This window comes from Ambystoma mexicanum, chromosome 11 (genome assembly GCF_040938575.1).
Source record: "Ambystoma mexicanum isolate Mex_15411 chromosome 11, UKY_AmexF1_1, whole genome shotgun sequence".
Lineage (NCBI taxonomy): Eukaryota > Metazoa > Chordata > Amphibia > Caudata > Ambystomatidae > Ambystoma > Ambystoma mexicanum.
Window position 1 is genome coordinate 605,093,686 of NC_090934.1, and position 20,590 is coordinate 605,114,275.

At 49.5% G+C, this 20,590-nt stretch overlaps 1 protein-coding gene across 2 annotated transcripts in view; it reads left to right on the forward strand.

The window, feature by feature from the left end:
* Positions 1-20,590, forward strand: part of PRMT3 (protein arginine methyltransferase 3) — a 2,239,468-nt gene that overhangs the window by 1,154,186 nt on the left and 1,064,692 nt on the right. For both annotated transcript variants that reach the window (XM_069623482.1, XM_069623481.1), the window contains exon 10: positions 16,234-16,333. In XM_069623482.1, the coding sequence (XP_069479583.1) occupies positions 16,234-16,333 (100 nt within the window). The remainder of the gene's footprint in view (positions 1-16,233; positions 16,334-20,590) is intronic.

The following is a 20,590-nucleotide window of genomic DNA, read 5'->3' on the forward strand; positions in this document are numbered from 1 at the left end:
TCTTCCCTGGGTAGTGCAGGACCCTCCAGTCTTCCTACTTCGTGTCAGTCCGATAGTCACTTCAGGAACCGTGAGCCCGCTGGAACTGCCAGGAACGTCTGCCTCAGCTACAGCTTCCACTCCGTTTTAAGGTACTGTGCAAACCCAGTGGATCGTTTCGTTCAACCACGGTGAAAGTGTGTGAAATCTTTCTCTCATTCGAGGGCTTGTCCTTCTCTAATCTTTGAACTAACTTTTCTACCAACCAACCTCGCCTGAAATCCGTGGCACGAACTTTACCGCGAACTACCCTGAACCGTGTGATCTTGAGCAAAAGACTTTTGTCCTAATGACTTTGGCCCCAAGACGTTTCGGCCTGATTCTATCATTGTAGTTCCTCTTGTTCTTTTGCCCTGAGTACTTACCTGTTGGTGTGGTTCAATTTCTATTTAACTTTTTCTTTCCCTCCCTTTTAAATTGCTGGAGTGCCATTTTGCTCCCACTTCATTTTGTGGGCTTAACTTGTCTGGGATTTAAGGGAAGGGAAGTGGTGTGGTGTATTAAGAGTGTGATTTTTAAACTGCTTCTAATAGTGTAATGTTATACAACTGAAGAGTGAAATAAATGTATATTCTTTTACTTGAAAACCTTGAGTCAGTGTTTGCCTGAATCATAGTAATTGCTGTCCTTTGTGTAACTATTTGATACTGCTCACTTACTCTTCAGATAAGTCTGGCTGCTCAGCCATCGCTACCACTTTACTGTGTAGTACAGGCTTGTACCAAAGGTGAATTTGTACTGTCATTTGTAGTCTTAATTGTGTGTGGTGTTCCCAAAGGGTACTGCATATAATTCTGCCTAACAGGGCTACATCTCTGGGAGCGGTTGACCACTCTTCCCATGCCCTTATGAACACGCTGCACGATCTGGGCTCCTCGCTCAATCTCAAGAAGTCGTAGCTGCAGCCCACTCAGACTCGTGACATTCTTGGACCTCATCTGGGACACGTGCTCCGAGAAGGTATTTCCGTCGGAGGACAAGATCTCGGCCATCAAGAGGGCCACCGCCCACTTCCTCAGCAGAGTGGTGACCTTGGCTTGGTGGTGCCTGCATCTTCTGGGTCTCTTGGCGGTGGTCCTATTAGCCGTCCCACATACGAGACTAAGGGGAGAAGGATTCAGCTGCACTTCGCGGCCTCATGGAACCAGGAGCGGGGCTCTCCATACGATAGGATCAAAGTTCCTCCATCTCTCTACCCGGACATAACATGGTATTTGCAATTGGTTGCAATACCAGTTGCAAACGCAGTAAAGACACTAGGTGTCTATTTAGACTCCAATCTAACAATGACCCGACAAGTTAACGCCATTGCCTGAACAGCAGCCTATCATGCCAAACTGCTGACAGCAGCCAGACCCTTTCTATCAAAGGATAATTGCATCACAATTGCCAGAGCCATAACAGGGTCAAGACTTGACTATTGTAATGCTCTCTTCCTGGGCACTTTCTCCAAGAACCTATCTAAACTTCAAATGATACAAAACAGCTCTCTTAGAGCAGCCACAGGAATACCCAAGAAAGAGCACATCACGGAGGCCAGAAAACATGCACATTGGCTCCCAGTAAGAGAAAGAATTCTATTCAAGGCACTTGCCATCTCACACAAATGCATTCATCTCACCGCCCACCCTATCTCTCCGATAGGATGCACACCACTAGATCCACCAGGCCTACCAGAACTCCCTACGCAAACCTGCTCACTTCCCCTAGAGTCAAGAGAGCCAGAGCAGGTGAGGCAAGCTTCCCATACCTAGCTGCACTACATTGGAATGCCTTACCCCCACCGCTGCAAGCTGAAGTCTCTCACCTAGCATTCCACAAAGCGATTAAAACCATACTCTTCAACTAAACCTTACCCATGACTGCTTACTCTCTATGTACCCGCTATTGGATTATCTGTAACCTGCCTACATAACATGTATGTAACCTTTATGAAACTAAGTATGCCACAAGTAACAGTGCCATAATGCCTTTGGGCTGTATGTGCACTATACAAATGTAAAAAATAAAAATAAATAAATAAAATAATATGGTGGTTTAGGGACCGCAACTTACAGACGGGCAAGCCCTTTCGGCCACCCATCCCGCAGACCACCATCACCACAAACCCTCGCTCGTGGGCTGGCGAGCCACCCTGGACGATCTCTCAGTCCATGGCACCTGGACTCGACAGGAGCAGGAATACCACATCAATTGGTTAGAGCTGAACGCCATCTGGCTAGCGCTCAGAGCATTCTTACCACTTCTCGGGGGCAAACTTGTCCTCATCCAGACAGACAACTCGACCAGCATGTAGTACGTCAACAAGCAGGGAGGCACCAGATCCCCCCCTCTGTGCAGACTGGCAATCAGCATGTGGGAGTGGGCCCTGGAAAACGACATCTACCTCACAGAAGTCCACCTCCCGCGGGAAGCCAACCTGGAGGCGGACAGGCTCAGCAGGTTAGGAGCAGACAATTACGAGTGGCAGCTAAACGACCTCATCATTCAGGAGATCTTCAACAGGTGGGGTCATCCCCAGGTGGATCTCTTTGCCACCTGGCACAACAAGAAGTGCCCTCAGTTCGCCTCCTGGCAGGGACAGGGCTCCGGCTCCCTGGGTGAATCATTTCGGCTTCAGTGGAACGGCATGAAAGCTTACGCCTTCCCGCCCACTACGCTGATTCACAGAGTGATTTGCAAGTTCAAGGAATCTCGCCAACTCAACATCATTCTAATTGCTCTATGGTGGCCGGCCAGGCCATGGTTTTCAGAGCTGCTCAGCCTCTCGGAGATGCCTGCGAATCACCTCCCTATTGGCCCAGCACATCCTCTGGTGCAGCAGGGAGGCAGGGTCATCCACCCCGCGCCACAGAAACTAGCCCTCACAGCGTTGTACCTGAGCCTCTTTCAGGCTAATCTGGAAATCATACAGGGCACACGGAGTAGGGCTACCAGGGCCCAGTATAAAAGTAAATGGACCAGATTCTGCCACTGGGCAGACTCCAAGGAAATCGACCCCCTGGCATGTACTTTGGACGACGTGCTCTCCTTCTCAGCGCACCTCGCCAGCTCTGGTGTGCAGATAGACACCTGCCGTACATACTTCGCAGCCATCGGGGCTTACAGGAACTCGGAGGAGGGGATCTTTTCCTCCTCCAATCCTATAGTCAAACATTTGATGGGGCTCGCAAGGCTCTACACGCCTGTCAAGAGGCCGCACCCAGTGTGGGACCTCAACATAGTCTGGATGAATGTCGGGCGTGCCCTGAAATTTTACTTGGAGAGGACCAAGGGCTTCTGCAAATCGGACGGTCTGTCACTTTCGGAGGCTCAAGACCAGGCTATCAGGCCTCCATATCCCGCTCGATGGTCTTGGCCATCAAGGAAGCGTACGAGGGCCAGCACAAGCCACTTCCGACCAACATGCACGCCCACGCAGTCAGGGTCAAGGCAACGGCCATCACATTCCAGCGCCATGTCCCTTGGTAAGTCATAAGCAGGGCGGCCACTTGGGCGACTCCCTCAGCTTTCTGCAAGCATTACTGTTTGGACGCCGGCTCTAGATCTGATGCGGCTTTCGGCCAGGCAATTCTCAGGAACCTATTTGCTTAAGGAAGGTCTCCTCTCCACCATAGGGCTACATTCAGTTGTAATCGCCTATGCAGTATGGGGGGAAAGGCGACGGGACGTAAGAGTAATTATAAGTTACTCACTGTAGTGACTAACAAGTCCCCTTTGCTCCATACGTCCCACCAACCTCCCCCCTAAAAATACTGGTGTCATTAGGCAATGTTAAATCTATTGGCGACGCGTCTATGGGGACTGGGGTGTGGCACCGGAGGGCTGAGTTGGGGCAGCACATGCTCCCTGGGCCAGACCCCTGCGAGCCTCTAAATTTAAGGTGGAAGAAGGTTTTTTCTGGTGAAAAAGGTTCTGTGCCTCGTCCCTTTGAAGGGACGCCCATGCAGTATGGAAGAAAGGGGACTAAGGACTAAGAGTATGTTAGTCACTATAGTGAATAACTTATAATTTCTCTGAATTTCTCTCGCTGTCGGAATAGCCCCTGGTACACCTCCCGGTGGGCCCAATCCGCTTACTCTTCCAGAGGTTAGCCCTCGCAGCTTGGTTCCTGAACAGGTTACCCTGAAGCATCTGCACCTGTCACTGGATAACCTGGCTATCCTACAGGGGGCTAGAAGCAACTCCACCCGGAGTCACTACAAGAACAAGTAGACCAGGTTTTGTCACTGGGCAGAAACAAAGAAGATTGACCCATTAACGTGCTCGTTGGATGTTATTCTGTCTTTCTCCGCCTATCTGGCTCATTCAGGCGTGCAAGTAGACACCTGCCGTACATATCTGGCATCCATAGTGGCCTACAAGAACTCCAGTGACATCTTTTCATCCTCCAATCTGGTGGTTAAGAGACACCTGGCTGGTCTAACCAGTTTATATCCTCCTGTCAAACGTCCACATCCAGTCTGGGACCTCAACGTGGTGCTCGGTGCCCTAGCGCACAAACCCTTTGAGACCATGGCATCCGCGGACATCAGGCTGGTTACCATTAAGACAGCCCTACTGTTGGGCCTTACATCTGCATGCTGGATCAGTGAAATTCAGGGCCTGTGGACTCAGAACCATATACAACATTTCACTGTGACAAAGTGGTGCTTAGAACATACCCTGCCATTCTTCCTAAGGTCGTTTCGTACTTTCACTGGAATGAGGAGAAAGTGCTCCTACCATTCTTTGCAGACCCCAACGATGAGGCTCAGAAGGTATTGCACTTGATGTCAGGCATGCTGTAGGATTTTATCTGGACAGGATTAAGAGCTTCCGTAAATCAAACGCCTTGTTCATCACGTTTGGCGGTTCAAAACCAGGCTGTCAAGCATCCAAGGCTTCCATAGCAAGGTGGATGCTTATGGCCATCAATGACGCATATGAGGGTCAGAATAAATTTAGATTCCTGCAACTGAATGTGCATGTTACGCTGTGGCTGCATGTTGCTAGATGCCATGACAGTTGACTGGTGTGTCAGTCGACAAGACCCAATCAAGAGAACACATATGCATCGTACTTTTTTAGCATGAAAGTGAGGCCTGGTTAGCAAATCTCGCTTTCTGACAAAAGATACTAGCATCATTTTGTGTTGCAAAAGTCAGGATTGGCTAACCAGGCAAATTACATTCTGTCACACTGACGCTCAAACAAATGTTATTTTGACACACTCTTGATATATCAGCTTACTGCGCACAATTTTATGAGGAGGTTATTGTGAACAATTTGGCCATCGGAAGCAAAACAACTCAAAATGTTGCAGTTTCATATTATATTTTAAATAACCTAACTTTCCTGAATGCCGATCTTTTTGTACTGTTAAATTTCCTTTTTCTTTGTGAAACATTTTATTATGATAAAACCATATTTAGGGTGGTCCGATTGTGTTTAGAGCCTACCTGAATTAATGTGCGCAACTCAGCATGTGGGTCTGTTAACAAGTGAGTTCCAACGCATCGTTTTATGTATGTATATGATTGGAAGGGCCAGCACGTTACAGTGGGAAAGCTGTTCAATTTTTTGGAAGGACTGGATTATTAGCTCCTTTGCAAAGTTTATAGGAGCTGTTTTTTAGGAGGCACATGGCGATTAGACCGCTTTACTGGAAGCTGACAGTGTGCCATTTGACGCTTAAAGATGTTTTCAAGTGGCTTTTTTATGTTTTGATGCCTTTTACCTGCTGCATGCAGTGTCCTGTACTACATGTAAATACGTATTCGAGGGAATTGGGTCCTCCGACGTATTCCATATCTATGACATGTAATCACCACAGCTGTGCTGCTTCGTAAAATCTTCGGCGTCTGCGTCCTGCGTCGATAATGTCGATACGCCGCCCTCGTGGACCTCCTCCGACGGCTGACGTCAATGAATGTTATAAGTAGGACGCACAACGCCCGTAGCCTCAGTTCCGTTTTTTCTGCGAACGTGTTCGCTTCGGAGATCTCGGCGCGTTTTTTTCTTCGAACCTGTTTGTATTGTGAAGTATATTCTTCGTGAAGATGTCTAGCTCGTCTTCCACCCCGCGTCCGAGCTTTAAGAAGTGCAGGGACTTTGGGTCCAGACGCCTGCCTCTGGTGCCTCGGGGAGGCCATTGACACGGATGACTGTCGACTGCCAGTCGCTCACATCCAAAGCCTTGCGGGAGCGCAAGAAGAAGTTATCGGTAGGTAAGGTGTCCAAGCCACGGAAGTCGAGGTCTGCGGGGCTTTCGACGGACGATTCAAGGGGCGACTCGCCGCGTCGTTGTCGGAAGTCCAGTGGGTCTTGGGCCCGGAGTCGGTCCCGCCTCTCCTCTGCCTCTTCGAGGCACTCCCGGAACCGCCGTCATCTGTCGCCTTCCCCGTCCTCATCCGAGGACTCCGCCCGTCGGCGGCTCGCTTACCCCACCAAGCATCGGGAAGAAAATGTTGGCGATTCTCGAATCGCAGGGCACTGGTCCGTCCGCGCCTCCGAGTGGGGTCGGTCGTGATCGGTCGACAGACACGGCTCGCACGCCTTCGGGCTCGGGTGGTTGGCACGATTAGTGGGAGAGGTCCCGCTCGGACAAGGGGAAATTGTTCTCGTCATGCCCGTTCCAGGTCCCGGTCCTCGATGCGCTCGAGACCGTGTGCACCTGTGGTGTCTTCGAGGAAGACGTCGACGCAGAGGTCGTTGACTGACTCTTTCGAGGCCCCGCCTCCGAAGAAGTCGTCCACGCTATCGGCACCCAGGCTGTCGAGGGACACGCTCGGGGTTTCGGCCTCGAGGACTGTGTGGATGCCATCGATGCTGTCGGCGCCACGTTCGGCGTCGATTCACTCAATGCCTTTCGAGGCTATTTCGACGGGGGTTCCCCGGGGCTCGGTGGAACTACCTAGAAAGGCTCTGGCAAAGGTCGAGCATGGCCTTGTTCCACATTCTGTGCCTTCCTACCGCCAGCTTGAGTTTATTTCAGAGGTGCATGAGGGCTCTGATGATGGCATGGTTCTGGATACGGTGCCGGACGAGATTCTCTCGGGCCATAGCCAAATTGAGGACCTGCGGCAATCCCTGCACGATGCCAGTGAGCTGGACACCTCTCCGGAGGTGGAGTTTTGTAGGCCTGAGCCTGGCACGCATGCCGACTCCTCGTACCAGCGCCTTATGTCCAGGGTCACCCAGTACTTGGGATGGTCTGCTCCCCCAGGGGATTTTCTTCAGGATGACCTTGCAGATATCCTTGACCAAGGTCCACCAACTGTCCCGGTACTGCCGTTCCTTATGTCTCTACAGAGGAGGGTGGCGGCGGCTTGGACTGCTCCGGAGAGTCTCCCGGCAGTGGGTAAGTCTTTGCCGCGAAAATACCGCCCAGCCAGTAGCGACCCCTGCTACTTGACCAAGCACCCCATTCCGGAGTTTGGTGGTGCAGGCGGCTACGGCCCCGGCAAAGCAGGCGTCGTATCCTACCATCCCTCCTGATATCGACGACAAGCGTTTTGAGGGCTGGGCGAAGAAAGTGTTTTCTTCAGGGGGTATGGCGCTTCAGGCGGCCAACTCCGTTTGTGCCTTGTCACGTTTCACGCACACTCTGTGGAACTGTGTTTCCTTAGCAGCTGAACATTTTCCCAAAGGGGACGAACAAGATGGTTTCCTTGCCATGGTTCAGGATGGCAAGGGTGCCATGTGTGAGACCGTTCAGTCGGGTTTGGACATGGCAGATTGCATCAGCCGGTCCATGGCGGCGAGCACCGCGATACGCAGGTTTGCGTGGCTGCGGAAGTCAGGGTTTGCTCTTGATGTGCCGGCCCGGATCCTCAACATGCCCTTTGATGGGGAACATCTTTTTGGCAGCAAGGCTGACGAGAGCCTTGAAAGGTTGCAGACCTCCAAAGCTGCAGAGAAGTCGTTGGTCGCTGCAGTTCGCCAACCTCTGCCTTTTCTTCCTAGGGGACAGCAATAGAGGGGAGGTTCCTTTCGTTATTACTCATCCTTTGGTAAAGCGAGAGGAGCTGCCAGTCAAAGGGGCCACCGTAGGAGTGCCAGAGGTGGAAAACAAGGTATTCGAGGTGCCATGGCCGCTCGGGCTGTTGCCTCTTTTCCCTCAGGCAACGCCGCAGCCGCTTCAACTCAGTCATGAGGCCATGTCCCATGGCTCGCCGGTTGGGGAAGGCTGGTGCAGCATCTTGCAGAGTGGCGCGCCATTACTTCAGATGTGTGGGTTCTGGAGATCATAACCCACGGCTACTGTCTTCCTTTCCGGCAGAGGCCTCTAGACAATCCACTGGGGAATCTCTCTTTGAGTCCGGATCCGCTCCTTGCGCAGGAAATTCAATCCCTGCTGGAGAAAGGCGCCATAGAACTGGTGCCTGTAGCGGAGAGGAACAAGGGATGGTATTCCCCTTATTTTTTGATTTCGAAGAAAGACGCAGGATTGCGACCCATCATGGACTTGCGCGGTTTGAACAAACGCCTCAGGAAGGACAAGTTCAAGATGGTGACTCTTTCTCAAGTCCTCCAGGCCCTTCAACTTCAGGACTGGTTGGTGTCTCTCGACCTCAAGGATGCTTACTTCCATGTGCCGATCCATCCCAAGCACAAGAAGTACCTGAGATTCGCGGTTGGAGACTCGCACTTTAAGTTTCGGGTCCTGCCGTTCGGATTGGCCTCCGCCCCAAGGGTTTTCACCAAGCTCCTGGTGGTGGTGGCAGCGCATCTCAGGAAAGGGGGGATTCACGTGTACCCCTACCTGGACGATTGGTTGATCAGGGGGAGCTCTCCCGAGCAAGTCCTGGATCATCTGTCCGTCACCTGCCACTCCCTTCACAGGCTGGCTTCTCCCTCAATTTAAAGAAGTCCCATTTGACATCAACGCAGCGGCTCCAGTACATCGGAGCAGTGCTCGACACGTCCCTGGGGCAGTGTTTTCCTCCTCAGGTGATGGCTCTTCACATTCAGCAGATGGTGAACAAGTTTCAATTTGCCCAGGATCTCCCAGCGTCCGCGTTCTTGAGACTGCTCGGCCTTATGGCATCCTGCATTCTTCTGGTGCCAGAGGCTCGTCTGCGGATGAGATCTTTGCAGTGGGCACTCAAGCTCCAGTGGTCTCAGTCCTCCGGCAGGCTGTCGGATCCTGTTCAGGTGCCGCCCTCGGTAGCCCGGGACCTTCTGTGGTGGGCCGTCGAGGACAATCTGATGAAGGGGGCCCCATTTTGGCGGCACTGGCCGGAGGTGACGATCGTGACGGACGCATCCCTCACGGGATGGGGAGCTCATGCCAACGAGTTGACAGTCAGCGGTCGTTGGTCTCCGTTGGAGTCCAGACTCCATATCAATCTGTTGGAGCGGAGGGCCGTCAGGCTAGCCCTGAAGGCTTTTCTGCCGACTGTGCGTGGAAAGAGTGTCCTGATTCTAACGGACAACACGGTGGCCATGCACTACCTCAACATAAAGTGGGGGGCAGGGTCACTTCCGCTGTGCAGGGAGGCGATGCAGGTTGAGTTCTGGGCCATTCAGCAGGAAGTTTCGATCTCGGCTGTTCATCTGGCCGGAGACGACAACGAGACGGCGGACGCTCTGAGCAGGCAGAGCACGATCTCTCACGAGAGGGAGCTGGCTCAGAATATTCTCCTGAAGATCTCCGCCCTTTGGGGGACCCCTCAAGTGGATCTCTTCGCCTCCAGTGTCAACCAGAAGTGCGAAAAGTTTTGCTCGCGGGAATTTCCTCCAAAAGGAGCCTTAGGAGACACGTTCGTGGTGGAGTGGTCATTCCCACTGCTGTACGCGTTTCCTCCAGTCCCCGTCATCCCGCAAGTGCTGCAGAGGTTACAGAGGTTCGGTTCCCGGATGATCCTCATTGCTCCGGCGTGGGCCCGGAGGACGTGGTACCTGGACGTTCTCGACTTGTCCATCTGCCCTCCACATCGTCTTCCCTACCGAAACGATCTGCTCTCCCGTGAGGGGGGTCAGGTTCTCCATCCAGAGGTCAGATCCCTCAACCTTCACACTTGGCTTCTGAAAGGTTGAGGTATAAGGATTGGGACCTCCCTGAAGACGTGATGGAGGTGTTGCTCTCGGCCCGGCGGCCGGCAAACAAAGTCTCTGTACCGTTGCCGTTGGAGAAAGTTCTGCGACTGGTACAGAGTTAAGAATGTGGATCCTTTTGAATGTGACATCCCCATGGTTCTGTCTTTTTTGCTTTCCTTGGCCCACAGGGGCTTGCAAGTGGGGACCATTAAAGGTTACCTGGCGGCGCTGTCCATATTTAAGCGCTCGTCTGAAGAGTGTTCCTATTTTAAGATTCCTTTAATTTCGCAGTTTTTGAAAGGGCTCACTAATGTGTTCCCTCCGTCACCTTTTCTGGTGCCCGGTTGGGATTTGAACCTTGTTCTTAAGTTTCTTATGGGTGCTCCGTTTGAGCCTTTACATTCTTGCCCTTTGAGGCTGTTAACTCTGAAAACTGTGTTTTTGGTTGCGATTACTTCCGCTCGCAGAGTGAGTGAGTTACAGGCACTTTCAGTTCAACAACCCTTCACTATGTTTCATAAGGACAGGGTTGTCCTTAGAGTTCGCCCTTCTTTTCTTCCGAAGGTGGTTTCGGAATTTCATTTGAGCCAGAAGGTGGTTCTTCCAGCGTTCTATCCTCCTCCACATCCTGGTAAGGAAGAGGAGCGGCTCCATAGGCTTGATCCTAGGAGAGCGTTGAACTTTTATATTTCGCGCATGTCCCGGGTCAGAGTGGACGATCAACTTTTCATTGGTTACGCTGGAAAGCATTTGGGACAAGCTATGACGAAACAGACTTTGTCTCGTTGGATTATTTTAGCTATCTCCGAGTGTTACCGCTTGCCGGGTAAGGATCCTCCGGCTGGCTTGCGGGCCCATTCTACCAGGGGGAGTGGCTGCGTCTACTGCCCTGCAGAGGGGAGTTCCTATTCGTCACATCTGTGATGCAGCCTCCTGGGCTTCAGTACATACTTTTGTACGTCACTACTCCCTCGATTCCATCAGAGGGCAAGATCTGGCCTTTGGCAAGGCAGTTCTCTATTTCCGCAATTTGATTGGGCATGCTAAATTTGTATTCTAAATTCTTTCCCACCTCCTTGTTTGGTACTGCTTTGGGAGTCTGTCAAAGATATGGAATACGTCGGAGGACCCAATCCCCTCGAAGAACAAGTTACTTTCTTACCTGGTAACGTTCTTTTGATGGGATGGTCCGGCAACGTATTCCATATCGCTCCCTCCCTGCCTTCCCCGCTGCAGAATTTCTTTTGCGATTGCAGCTTGCGTTCCTCAAGGCCTTGTGTGTCTGACTGGCAGAAAACTGGTGGCACACGTTCTGGGGAAAAAACTATAACTGAGGCTATGGGCGTTGTGCGTCCTACTTATCACATCGGGTGACGTCGGCCGTCGGAGGAGGTTCTTGGGGACGGCGCATCGTCATCATCGACGCAGGACGCGGACGCCAAAGATTTTCCGGAGCAGCACAGCTGTGGACATTACCTGTCATAGATATGGAATACGTCGTCGGACCATCCCATCGAAAGAACGTTACCAGGTAAGAAAGTAACTTGTTCTTCTTGACTAGGCATTTCTTATAAAGCAGTCCTGCTAAGTGTAATTACCTGGCTAGATTGGCATTTGGGTGCTGCCAGTTTAGCCGTTTGCTGTGAAGCCATAACAGGTAGAACAATCAGCGCATCTAACCTGACAACTAATTCAAAACTGCATCGCTTGGCAAACTTGCAAATTGCCATTGCCTGCACAGAAATTGAGATGGAAAATGATAGCCACCAGCAAATATCACCTCCCTATAGTTGCGCCTCTCTAGCTAACAATACTCAATGACAAAATCACTCTACTCAGAGGGGTGTATAGGCCTGCAACAGTGGGAAAATAGACACGCTAGCTAACCATCTTCCTGAGCATGCAAGAGAATTGTGCCCATATCAATATCTAAAGTGTCAGTCTCCAAAACAAACGACCCAACAGTGCCAATATGTTGTAAAGCTGGCTCAGACGTAAAGTCCATCGTAAAAACCGTTAGGATCCCTTCCGGCCAGTTATCCTTCTAAATATCTTTAAGATTGTGTCAGCAGAGTGCTGTCTGAGCGCAATTGGCAACAGAAGAACTACCAATGCGATAAACGGTGCTCAAATAGGTGGATACAGGGACTGGATGCACTGACCACTGCTGGATGGCCAATGGTGAGTGGTGGCCTACCTGACCCCAGCATCCCTAATCTGTGGGTACCCCCTGGATCTCACATCACTAGTTACCGCGAGGAGATCCTTGCATCTGTCTTGAAGCTTCTGTGGCCCGGGCACCCAGGGGGTTGTCCGAGAGCATCTGGCGAGCCATGTGGGGACAGAGGCCCAGGGTCGCTGTCACGGGCCTACCTCTTGGGGATAATCTCTCCCGTAACTTTGTCCATGATCTGACACAGAGCCGTGTTGGCGGGGAACAATGCTGGAGAGCCTGCTGGAGCCCACGTGCTGCACCCTGCATACCACAGTATGTAACATTAACCAGGCGTGAAGGCGGTGGGCTATTGGGGCGGCTGTGAGGGCTGAGTCTGACTGTTTGGACCGTGAATAGGCAGTGCAGGGCAGATTGGAGCAGTTCTGGGTGCGGTTGAGGCACCAGATCGCTGGGAGTTGCCCCAGACTGCGTGGCTGCCCCAGCGAACAACCCCAAAGCCAGTAGGAGGAAGTCCGAGCGGGAAGCCGGTTTCCGGAGGGAGGCATACCAATTGGGAGCAGTGGTCCGGATGGGGCAGCATCGGAAAGCACCTGACGCGAGCAGAGTTGTGTGAGTGGGGGTGCATCCCACTGGCTCTATAGCGGGAAACAGGATGGGTGGGGGTGAAACCCACTGGCTCTATAGCGGGGAAACAGGATGGGTGAGGGTGCATCCCACTGGCTCTATAGCAGGAAACAGGACATGTCCACTACTCAACCTCCCAGATGCAATACCAGCCCTAAAGGGCATCGAGGCGGTGCGGGGACCACGCACCGCCACTGCCACACAAGACCTTGCAGATAGAGGAAACATGGATATGGCAGCACAATTCCAAGCCATAGTTGAGGAAATGAAGACGCTGAAACAATTGTCTCAGGAAACTAACCTGGCGGTTCAAGATGTAGCAAAGAATTTAGCAACTGCTTAAATGCACAGGCTGGAAAGAACTTCAAACAACGACCAACGGATCAGTGCGGTCGGGGATGATCAACGAGATATGGCCCAGGAGTTGGATGCTGCCATTAGGGAGATACAAAGCCTGGGTGAAAAGTTAGATGATCTGGAGGGCTACCTGTACTCGATCTGGCAGTCCAAGCTTCAACATAGCAACCCCAGGGAGCTGCTGATTGAGAATGCCCACAGGGCTCCGATCCCAAGGCCACCCAATGACGCCCGCCCCAGGGTTGTTACCATTTGTTTTTTTAATTTCTGACATAAACTGACTGTTCTCAGAGCCAGCATTGCCCCATCCGGTTGGTAGAAGCGCAGATCCAGATGTTTAATAATTTTTTGGTGGAGATCTCCAGGCGACACAAGGAATACAACCCAGTCTTCAAAGCCCTGAAAGGCTCATCCCATCACTACTATTTGAGGTTCCCAGCGGTCTGGTGCTTTCAGTTGGGGGAGAGGTGGGATTTGTTTGACTCCAACCGAGGCCTGGAGACTACTGGGCTGGCATGATATTCTGGGTCTAGATGCTATTCCTGACCTAGAAGTTCAAGCCACCCCCTCCAAAGAGGAAGGAATGGAGCGCAGTAGGGCCGACCAGAGCTCGAGGTGGCAGAAGAAGGGTAACCAACCGAAGGGGCCACCAAAATCGACAGTGGTTTGCTGAACAATGCGCCTGGCTGAGAGGGGGGACCCATCAATCTGAGGCGGCGATATGACTGAAGTGGGGTGGCACAAATACAATTAACTCACTCAACACCTTGATGGCTGCCACAATGGCAGTTGCTAGGGTGGGCATGCTCAGATATAGCTCCTGAGCACCACTGTTCCTTTTGTTTTGAGCTTCGGCAGATACTTTGAAGGCTAAGTTGGTTCTGTTCGCTGCCCAGTGACTTGGCTTGCCCTGCCACTCAGTTATAATATGTCATTTATAACGTGCCTGTGCACAAGTCTGTCTAGGCGCGACAAGACAAGGGAGGGATGACAGAGGGAGGACAAGACAAACGATCTTACTAGGCCTGGTGTCATTCAGATCGTGCAAGTGTGACAACGGCAAGTGCAGGGGGAAGGGAGAGGGGAAAGTGTCGGGGAGGAGGAAGTGCATGTGTAAGTGCAGCCAGGCCAGCACAGCTCTGAGTAAGTGCAACGAGGCAGGGGACTGTGGAGTTTACAGCCCCTAAGTGCACGGTAGGTCCGGAGGCAGTGCAGTGGAGACTGATCATGGAGGAGCCTGGTACCCAGTGGGACTCTGAGGGTAGCAAGCCAGGATGGGGAAAAGGCTTTGCAAGGATGGGGATACCATGGCTCAACCCTCTGTGTCCCACTTCCACTCCCCGAAGCTGCCTCGCCCAGGTGATCCTCCCTCACTGTTTCAACCCCAAGAACTTTTTCCAATAGAGATGGCCGTGTCCTGGCCATCTGGATGACAGATCTCCGCGGACTAGCTGGTGAGACACCTTCAGGTTTCTCACAAGGGGCATTGGGGGTTTGACAACAAATGCAGGATCTGTGCTGACCAATACAGACAGTGTCTGCTGGAGCAGTTTGTCCCATGTATCTCAGGCCACACAGACACTGTATGCAGTAAATGGCTCCTGTGGTTTTGCAGTTTATCATCTCATGAAGATGCCAGGTCTGATTTCCATCTTAAAACCTGTAACTTTCTTGTTGAATTTAAAAGTAGCACATATACCACAGGGGAAATTACCTGTTATAGGGCCCACTTCACATAATGACCTTTGTCTACCAATATTTATCTACATGTTTTGAGAGAACAAATTGGTCCCAAAAACTACAGCCTCTTTTAATTGAAAACAGTGTTAAGCCTCCTTTGCCGAGTATAGGTTGAATTATGGGCAAGTGTTTTTGATCACTTGTTTGATTTGGGTTGTATGAGGGCTGAATGTAATAACGCAAACAAATTTTTCTTATGCTGGAGGTTTTTCCATTGGTGATAACTGAATTTCCTGTGGAGGGTTATTTACTTGTTTGTAATAGAGCGCTAAATACAATTCTTTGAGTGCCGCCTTTCTTTAAGCTGGTCATTAAGGATTACTGCCTGTTGACAAAAATCTGCACTATTACTGCAGTTAGGACAAGGGTTTAAAAATGGTCAATAGTGGAGATTCTCCATAAGTGCTCTTGAATGGTAACTCAAGCAGTAGACAAATTAATTCTGTCTGTCTCCTTTATAAAAAGAGATTACAGCAAAGGTGCCTGTCTATATTCTTAATGAAAATGTCAAAAAAATGAATGGTACTGTGGCTCACTTCCTTTGTAAATTGGATCTTAGAGTTACGGGCATTAAGCCACTGATGGAATGACTCCAAAGATGTAAGATCTCTTTGCCAAATGAGAATAACAATATTGATATTTTCTTTAAAAATGTTAATATGACTGAGGTAGGGATTGGTCTCCTGAAATAAGTGTTATTTCTCAAATTGCAACATGTCTAGAATAGCCAAACATAGGGCAATTGCAGCGCCTCTGGTTGTCCCTTTTATGTGTTGGTAAAAGTCATTCTTAAACTGGAAGAAGTTGTTTTTCAAAGCTAGGGTGGTAAGTTCCACGGTGAACTCTGAGAGTAAGACCAGGGATAGGTGTTTCATTAGGTAATGCTTAATACATTGTACTGCCTCAGTTTGTGGGATATTAATATACAACTCCTAGATGTCCACAATTACCAAATATCTGACAAAGGTAGGTCTCTTTGATTTTTATTTGTTCTTGAGGTAAACACTGTGTGTGGTTCTTTTTCTGCTTGGCGTGTTTATAGAGCATAAAGTTGACTTTCTAAAATCAACATATCTTTACTGATCAGTGGTGGTCAGTACGAAAAAGCCAATGGACAGACTTTGCCATCTTGTTGGCTGCAGCTTGGACTTTGTTTCATTAGTGATTAGTTCCTTAGAAACATAATTTCATTTTTATGTAAAAGTATGATCACTCTCTTAAATGCAGGTAACCCGTTGTATCACTCTTTTAAAGTGTTGGTTTTTATCTTGCAGGTCAAATAAGCTTGAAAATGTGATTACTTTGGTCAAAGGAAGGGTTGAAGAAGTAGACTTGCCCATTGAAAAGGTGGACGTGATAATATCTGAATGGATGGTAAGTTGTTAAAAAATCTTGTATTTGAAAAGATGTTTTATTTCATTGTGTTAAACCTGCCTATACAAACTGGAAAAAGGTATGATGAAGTTGGCAAATATAGGAATGAATAAACAAGGAAATATTACATTTTCTTTCTTTATTAAAAAGAACATTGCACTAGGTGAAAGGTTAGTATTCTAGAAGGAAGGGATTCTTTCAAAGGTTTCTCAACCACTTTAATTTGCTTTGTGTCTACTCCTAGAGGCTATATCCAACCAGTTGGCTGTTACACAGACATGTTCCTTAAAGGTTCTCACACGACTCTTGATTCTGTTAACCATCTGTCCTTTAGAGGTTCTCATCAACCTGTTGGGTGTCTCTCGCTCTCTTCTGACGATTTCAGCCACCAGCTTTATCCTGACGATGTTCTTCAGAAGCTCTCGACAGTTTCTTATGTATGGAGTTATAGTTGATGAATTAGGTGCTAGCTATAAAGTAGTTGCTTCTAAGGAGACACTGGAACAGGTAGGGGAAGCGGCAATGAGTATCACAGTCTGGGAACATTCAAATGAGGTAGGTGCAGTGGTTGGGGAGAAATGGGTATGTGCCAGAGGAAGAGGAGTAAAGGTGAGTTGAGTTTAAGTGCAGGCAATCCAGTACATAGGAAATCAGCAAGTACAGTGAAATCGAGTGGGAATCAAGAGAAGACATTGGGAAGTAGCAGAGGTCGCCCCGCTGACGGGGAGAAAGGTCAGTCTGGACACAAGTTTTTGTCCGGTCGAGAGGTGTAATGCAAAACCTAGGGGCCATACATGGCAAAGGCTGTTCCTTTTAGCCAGATGTTTTCTGAAAGAAAAATGTTTTCAGGCCTTTTCTGACGATGGGCACAAGTTCATTCCAGAGATTGGCACAAAAGCTGCCCTGAGTCCTGCTGCTTAACTTCGTTTTTCTGGGATGCTAAATGGGAAGGAAATTGGTGGAGGTAGATCTCAAGAGCCTTGCAGGACAGTACCTGGTTGTTACTCTGCCAGTACCTGGGTTCCATGCCCCTGTAAGTCTGGTGGATGATGCATATCACTTTGAAGGTGATCCGGGCATCGATGGGCAGCCAGGTCACGGATTTCAAGGCTGAGGTAATGTCGTCTCTAGCCTTCAGACTGAGGATAAATCTAGCCGCCTTGTCTTGAATGATTAGCAGTAAATGTAGAAGAGTCTTTGCTCAGGAAAAGACTATTTCAGTTATCAATCCTGGATTTGTACATGTAGTTGATAGTGATTGGTTTGAAAGGCTGATGAGTTGTGGGGAGAGTGCGAGGGGGTACCAAAAGAGGAAGGCCAGGTCTAGGGCAGAGAGCAAGCGAAATCGGAGCCCATGTAGATTATCTCGGTTGTGGCCAGATCGAGGCTCAAGTCACTGTCTACAACTTATTCTGGATACAAGTGAGTCAGGCTTCAATAAAGCTGCAGACTAGAGTGGGTATCATTTGCGCAAGTCTGTAAGGTGCAGGAAAAGCGGGGAGAAGCTGAGCCAGACGTTGCATGTGTGTGTTATGGAGCCACATTGCGAGTATGTAGACTTGCAGGCCCCACATTTGTTTGGCAACACCATATGTCTGCCCTTGCGGCATAAGCCCTGAGTCGAAAGGGCAAGGAGCTTCTGTTCGGCGAGTCAGCGTCATTACAATATAGAGCGGACCTTCCTCCTACTGTGTGCTGTAAGTAACTTTAAATACTCCCTCAGGACAGTGTGCGGAAAATAAACATTTGCACCTTAATTACACAAACAATTGGGAGAGCACATTACGTAAGGCTTGTTTTGCCTATTGCAGCACGAGTACACATCGATTTTGCACACATGTCTGCCCTATTGTAAAGTATAGTGCAGGAGCACGGCATAACGAGTTCCGCGGGTAATATTTGAGTGTGTGGTGCTCGAGGGGTAAACGCACGCAGGTGACATCGGAGACCGGGACTGGGAGACTGTTGGCACTTGGTCCCTGTGATCCCGTCAGTTAATACTACCCGCGGAGGAGCTGTGTTGCAATCTTTACTGGGAAAAGTGGTTGAGAGTATGTGTGCTTGCAGAATTTCTTTTTTCCAACAAGGACAGGACTCAGGAAAACAGCAATAATACATTGCAGCAATCTGCTGCAAGAGGACAATAGAGCCCCAGAATGGGAAGAACCCTCTAAACAAACCATGACATCGTTTGAGGGTGAAAATAGTTCGGCCATGGTGTCCGATGGGTCTGGAGCTTTGCCATCTTGCCTACAAAAAAATACAAGCTCAAGTACATGCAGAGCCAACATGTATTACCCCAGAAAGAAATCCTGTGCTAGAGGAACAACCGGCTCCTACTATACAAGGCTGGAAAAGAGGCCTGGAGTATACTATAACAACAAAAATCCAGAAGAAATTGAAGGTCATTTTGGAAACAGAAAAAGAAGCAAAAGTATGAAGGATGGGACGGGACACTAAACAATCAAAAGGGAAAATCAATGTTAAGAAGGAGAAGTAGCGAGGCCTTTGAGACTGAAACCTCCATCAATTAGAAGGAATCTTAGATGAAGGTCGGAAGATTGAAAATTTCAGTCCCAGAAAACAGCCGAAATAAAAGCATGAGGGCAGACGTGTTGGATCTAGAGGAAAGTGGTACAGATGAAGGACACTCTTAGGTTCGGCAACAAGATTTCGGATCTGGGGGATCATTCCAGGCCAATGAGAATACTCTTTCAGCATTAAGTTATGTTCTCAACTCCTTAGTTTCAGTCTTTGAGTTATTGAGGGGGGGGGGAGGGGGGAGTGCAGTCCCATGCTGGCATACTCTTGGACCTAACAAAATGGCCTCTCTAGATTCTTCAGTGACAGGATGCAATAATGTAATAAACGTCTTTGCCGTTCCTATATTCACAGAGCTTGGGTTGGAAACCACCAAATTGGGTCTAGATATCTCTGCTATACAACAAGATGCACTGAGGAAAAGAGAAAGATGAAGCTATATGTATACCTGCAGAATATGTCGACTCATCCAATGGAAGTTTCAGCAGAAATATGAAGGTGCAGAGAGGAAAAAGCGGAAGAGGTACCTAATCCTCAGTATGACGACACGTCTTTTTCTGAATCAGTACGGAAAGGAATTCAGAAGATTGGCAGACATGGATGAGGGAATGCAGGAGGGAAGGTCCCTCAGATCGACTGTGCTTAGAAGATCGTTCAAAACTCTTAGGCGATGCATCTATTGTAGAAGTGGAGGAAACTCATTCTTGCCAGTTTCGTAGTAAACAAAAGGAGGGGAAGAGAGAAGCACAGAGAAAGAAGACTTAAATAAATTGCATTATTTAAAAAAATCAAAAGAAAACAAACAAAAAATATCCAAATCAATCACATCTGAGACAAATGCATTCCTGAAAATATTGTCATTCTCCAGCATGGGGGGGTCTGGCACAGATTCACATGCTCATGAATATTGCCTGTCGTCAGGCTGGGAATACTCGGTAAAAGAAAAAATCAGTTTCAGTTTCGTTTCTGAACTGTCTTTCTACTAATAACCAATCACTGGTCTCTTGGTCATACTGCCCCCAGCCTTTGACTGCCCTCTACCTAAGCCCCTCCTCTGGCAGCCATCTTCAGATTTTTACCGCATGTTCAAGTGTTGGGAGTCGTCGTGCTTTACCTCTCGAGCTTTTACTGTGTGTTGCATTTTTCCAAAGAGTTAACTTTTTTTTTTTTTTTTTGGCCAAATCGAGCCTCAAGCTCCTCCGTTTCATCTTCCGATTAACGGGGACCCATTTCGGAAATGTCTACGCCCCTCAACGGAGAATTTTCATCGAATTTAACTTCTTGGAGGATTCCGGAAGATCTCTGTGGCCTACCCCATGTGGACATGGCCCAGGACAAAGGAGGCTCGACTCCCGTCGGATCCAAGCTGTTTAAGATCTGCCCCGGATGTGGACTACAGAACATCTTCAAGGAAGATGAGCACGCCCGTTGCCTCTACTGCCTTCACGCCAACAAGTCGCACGTGGAGGAGGACTGTGCGTTCTGCAAGAACATGTCCACCCGGACCATGAAGAACCGTTGTACACGACTCGCTAACTGGCTGGAGGCGAAGAGCCCAGCAGCAGGTGAGAAGAAGCCCGAGCGGTCTTCTAAGACCTTTGAGGGCGCTCCGGCGATGGGGGCCCAACAGAAGGAAAAGCACTGCGAATCCGCGGGCCCCGGGAGCACCGTTGGTTTGGGCTCCTTGGCTGCCAGGCAGGGCGCTCCGGGTCAGTG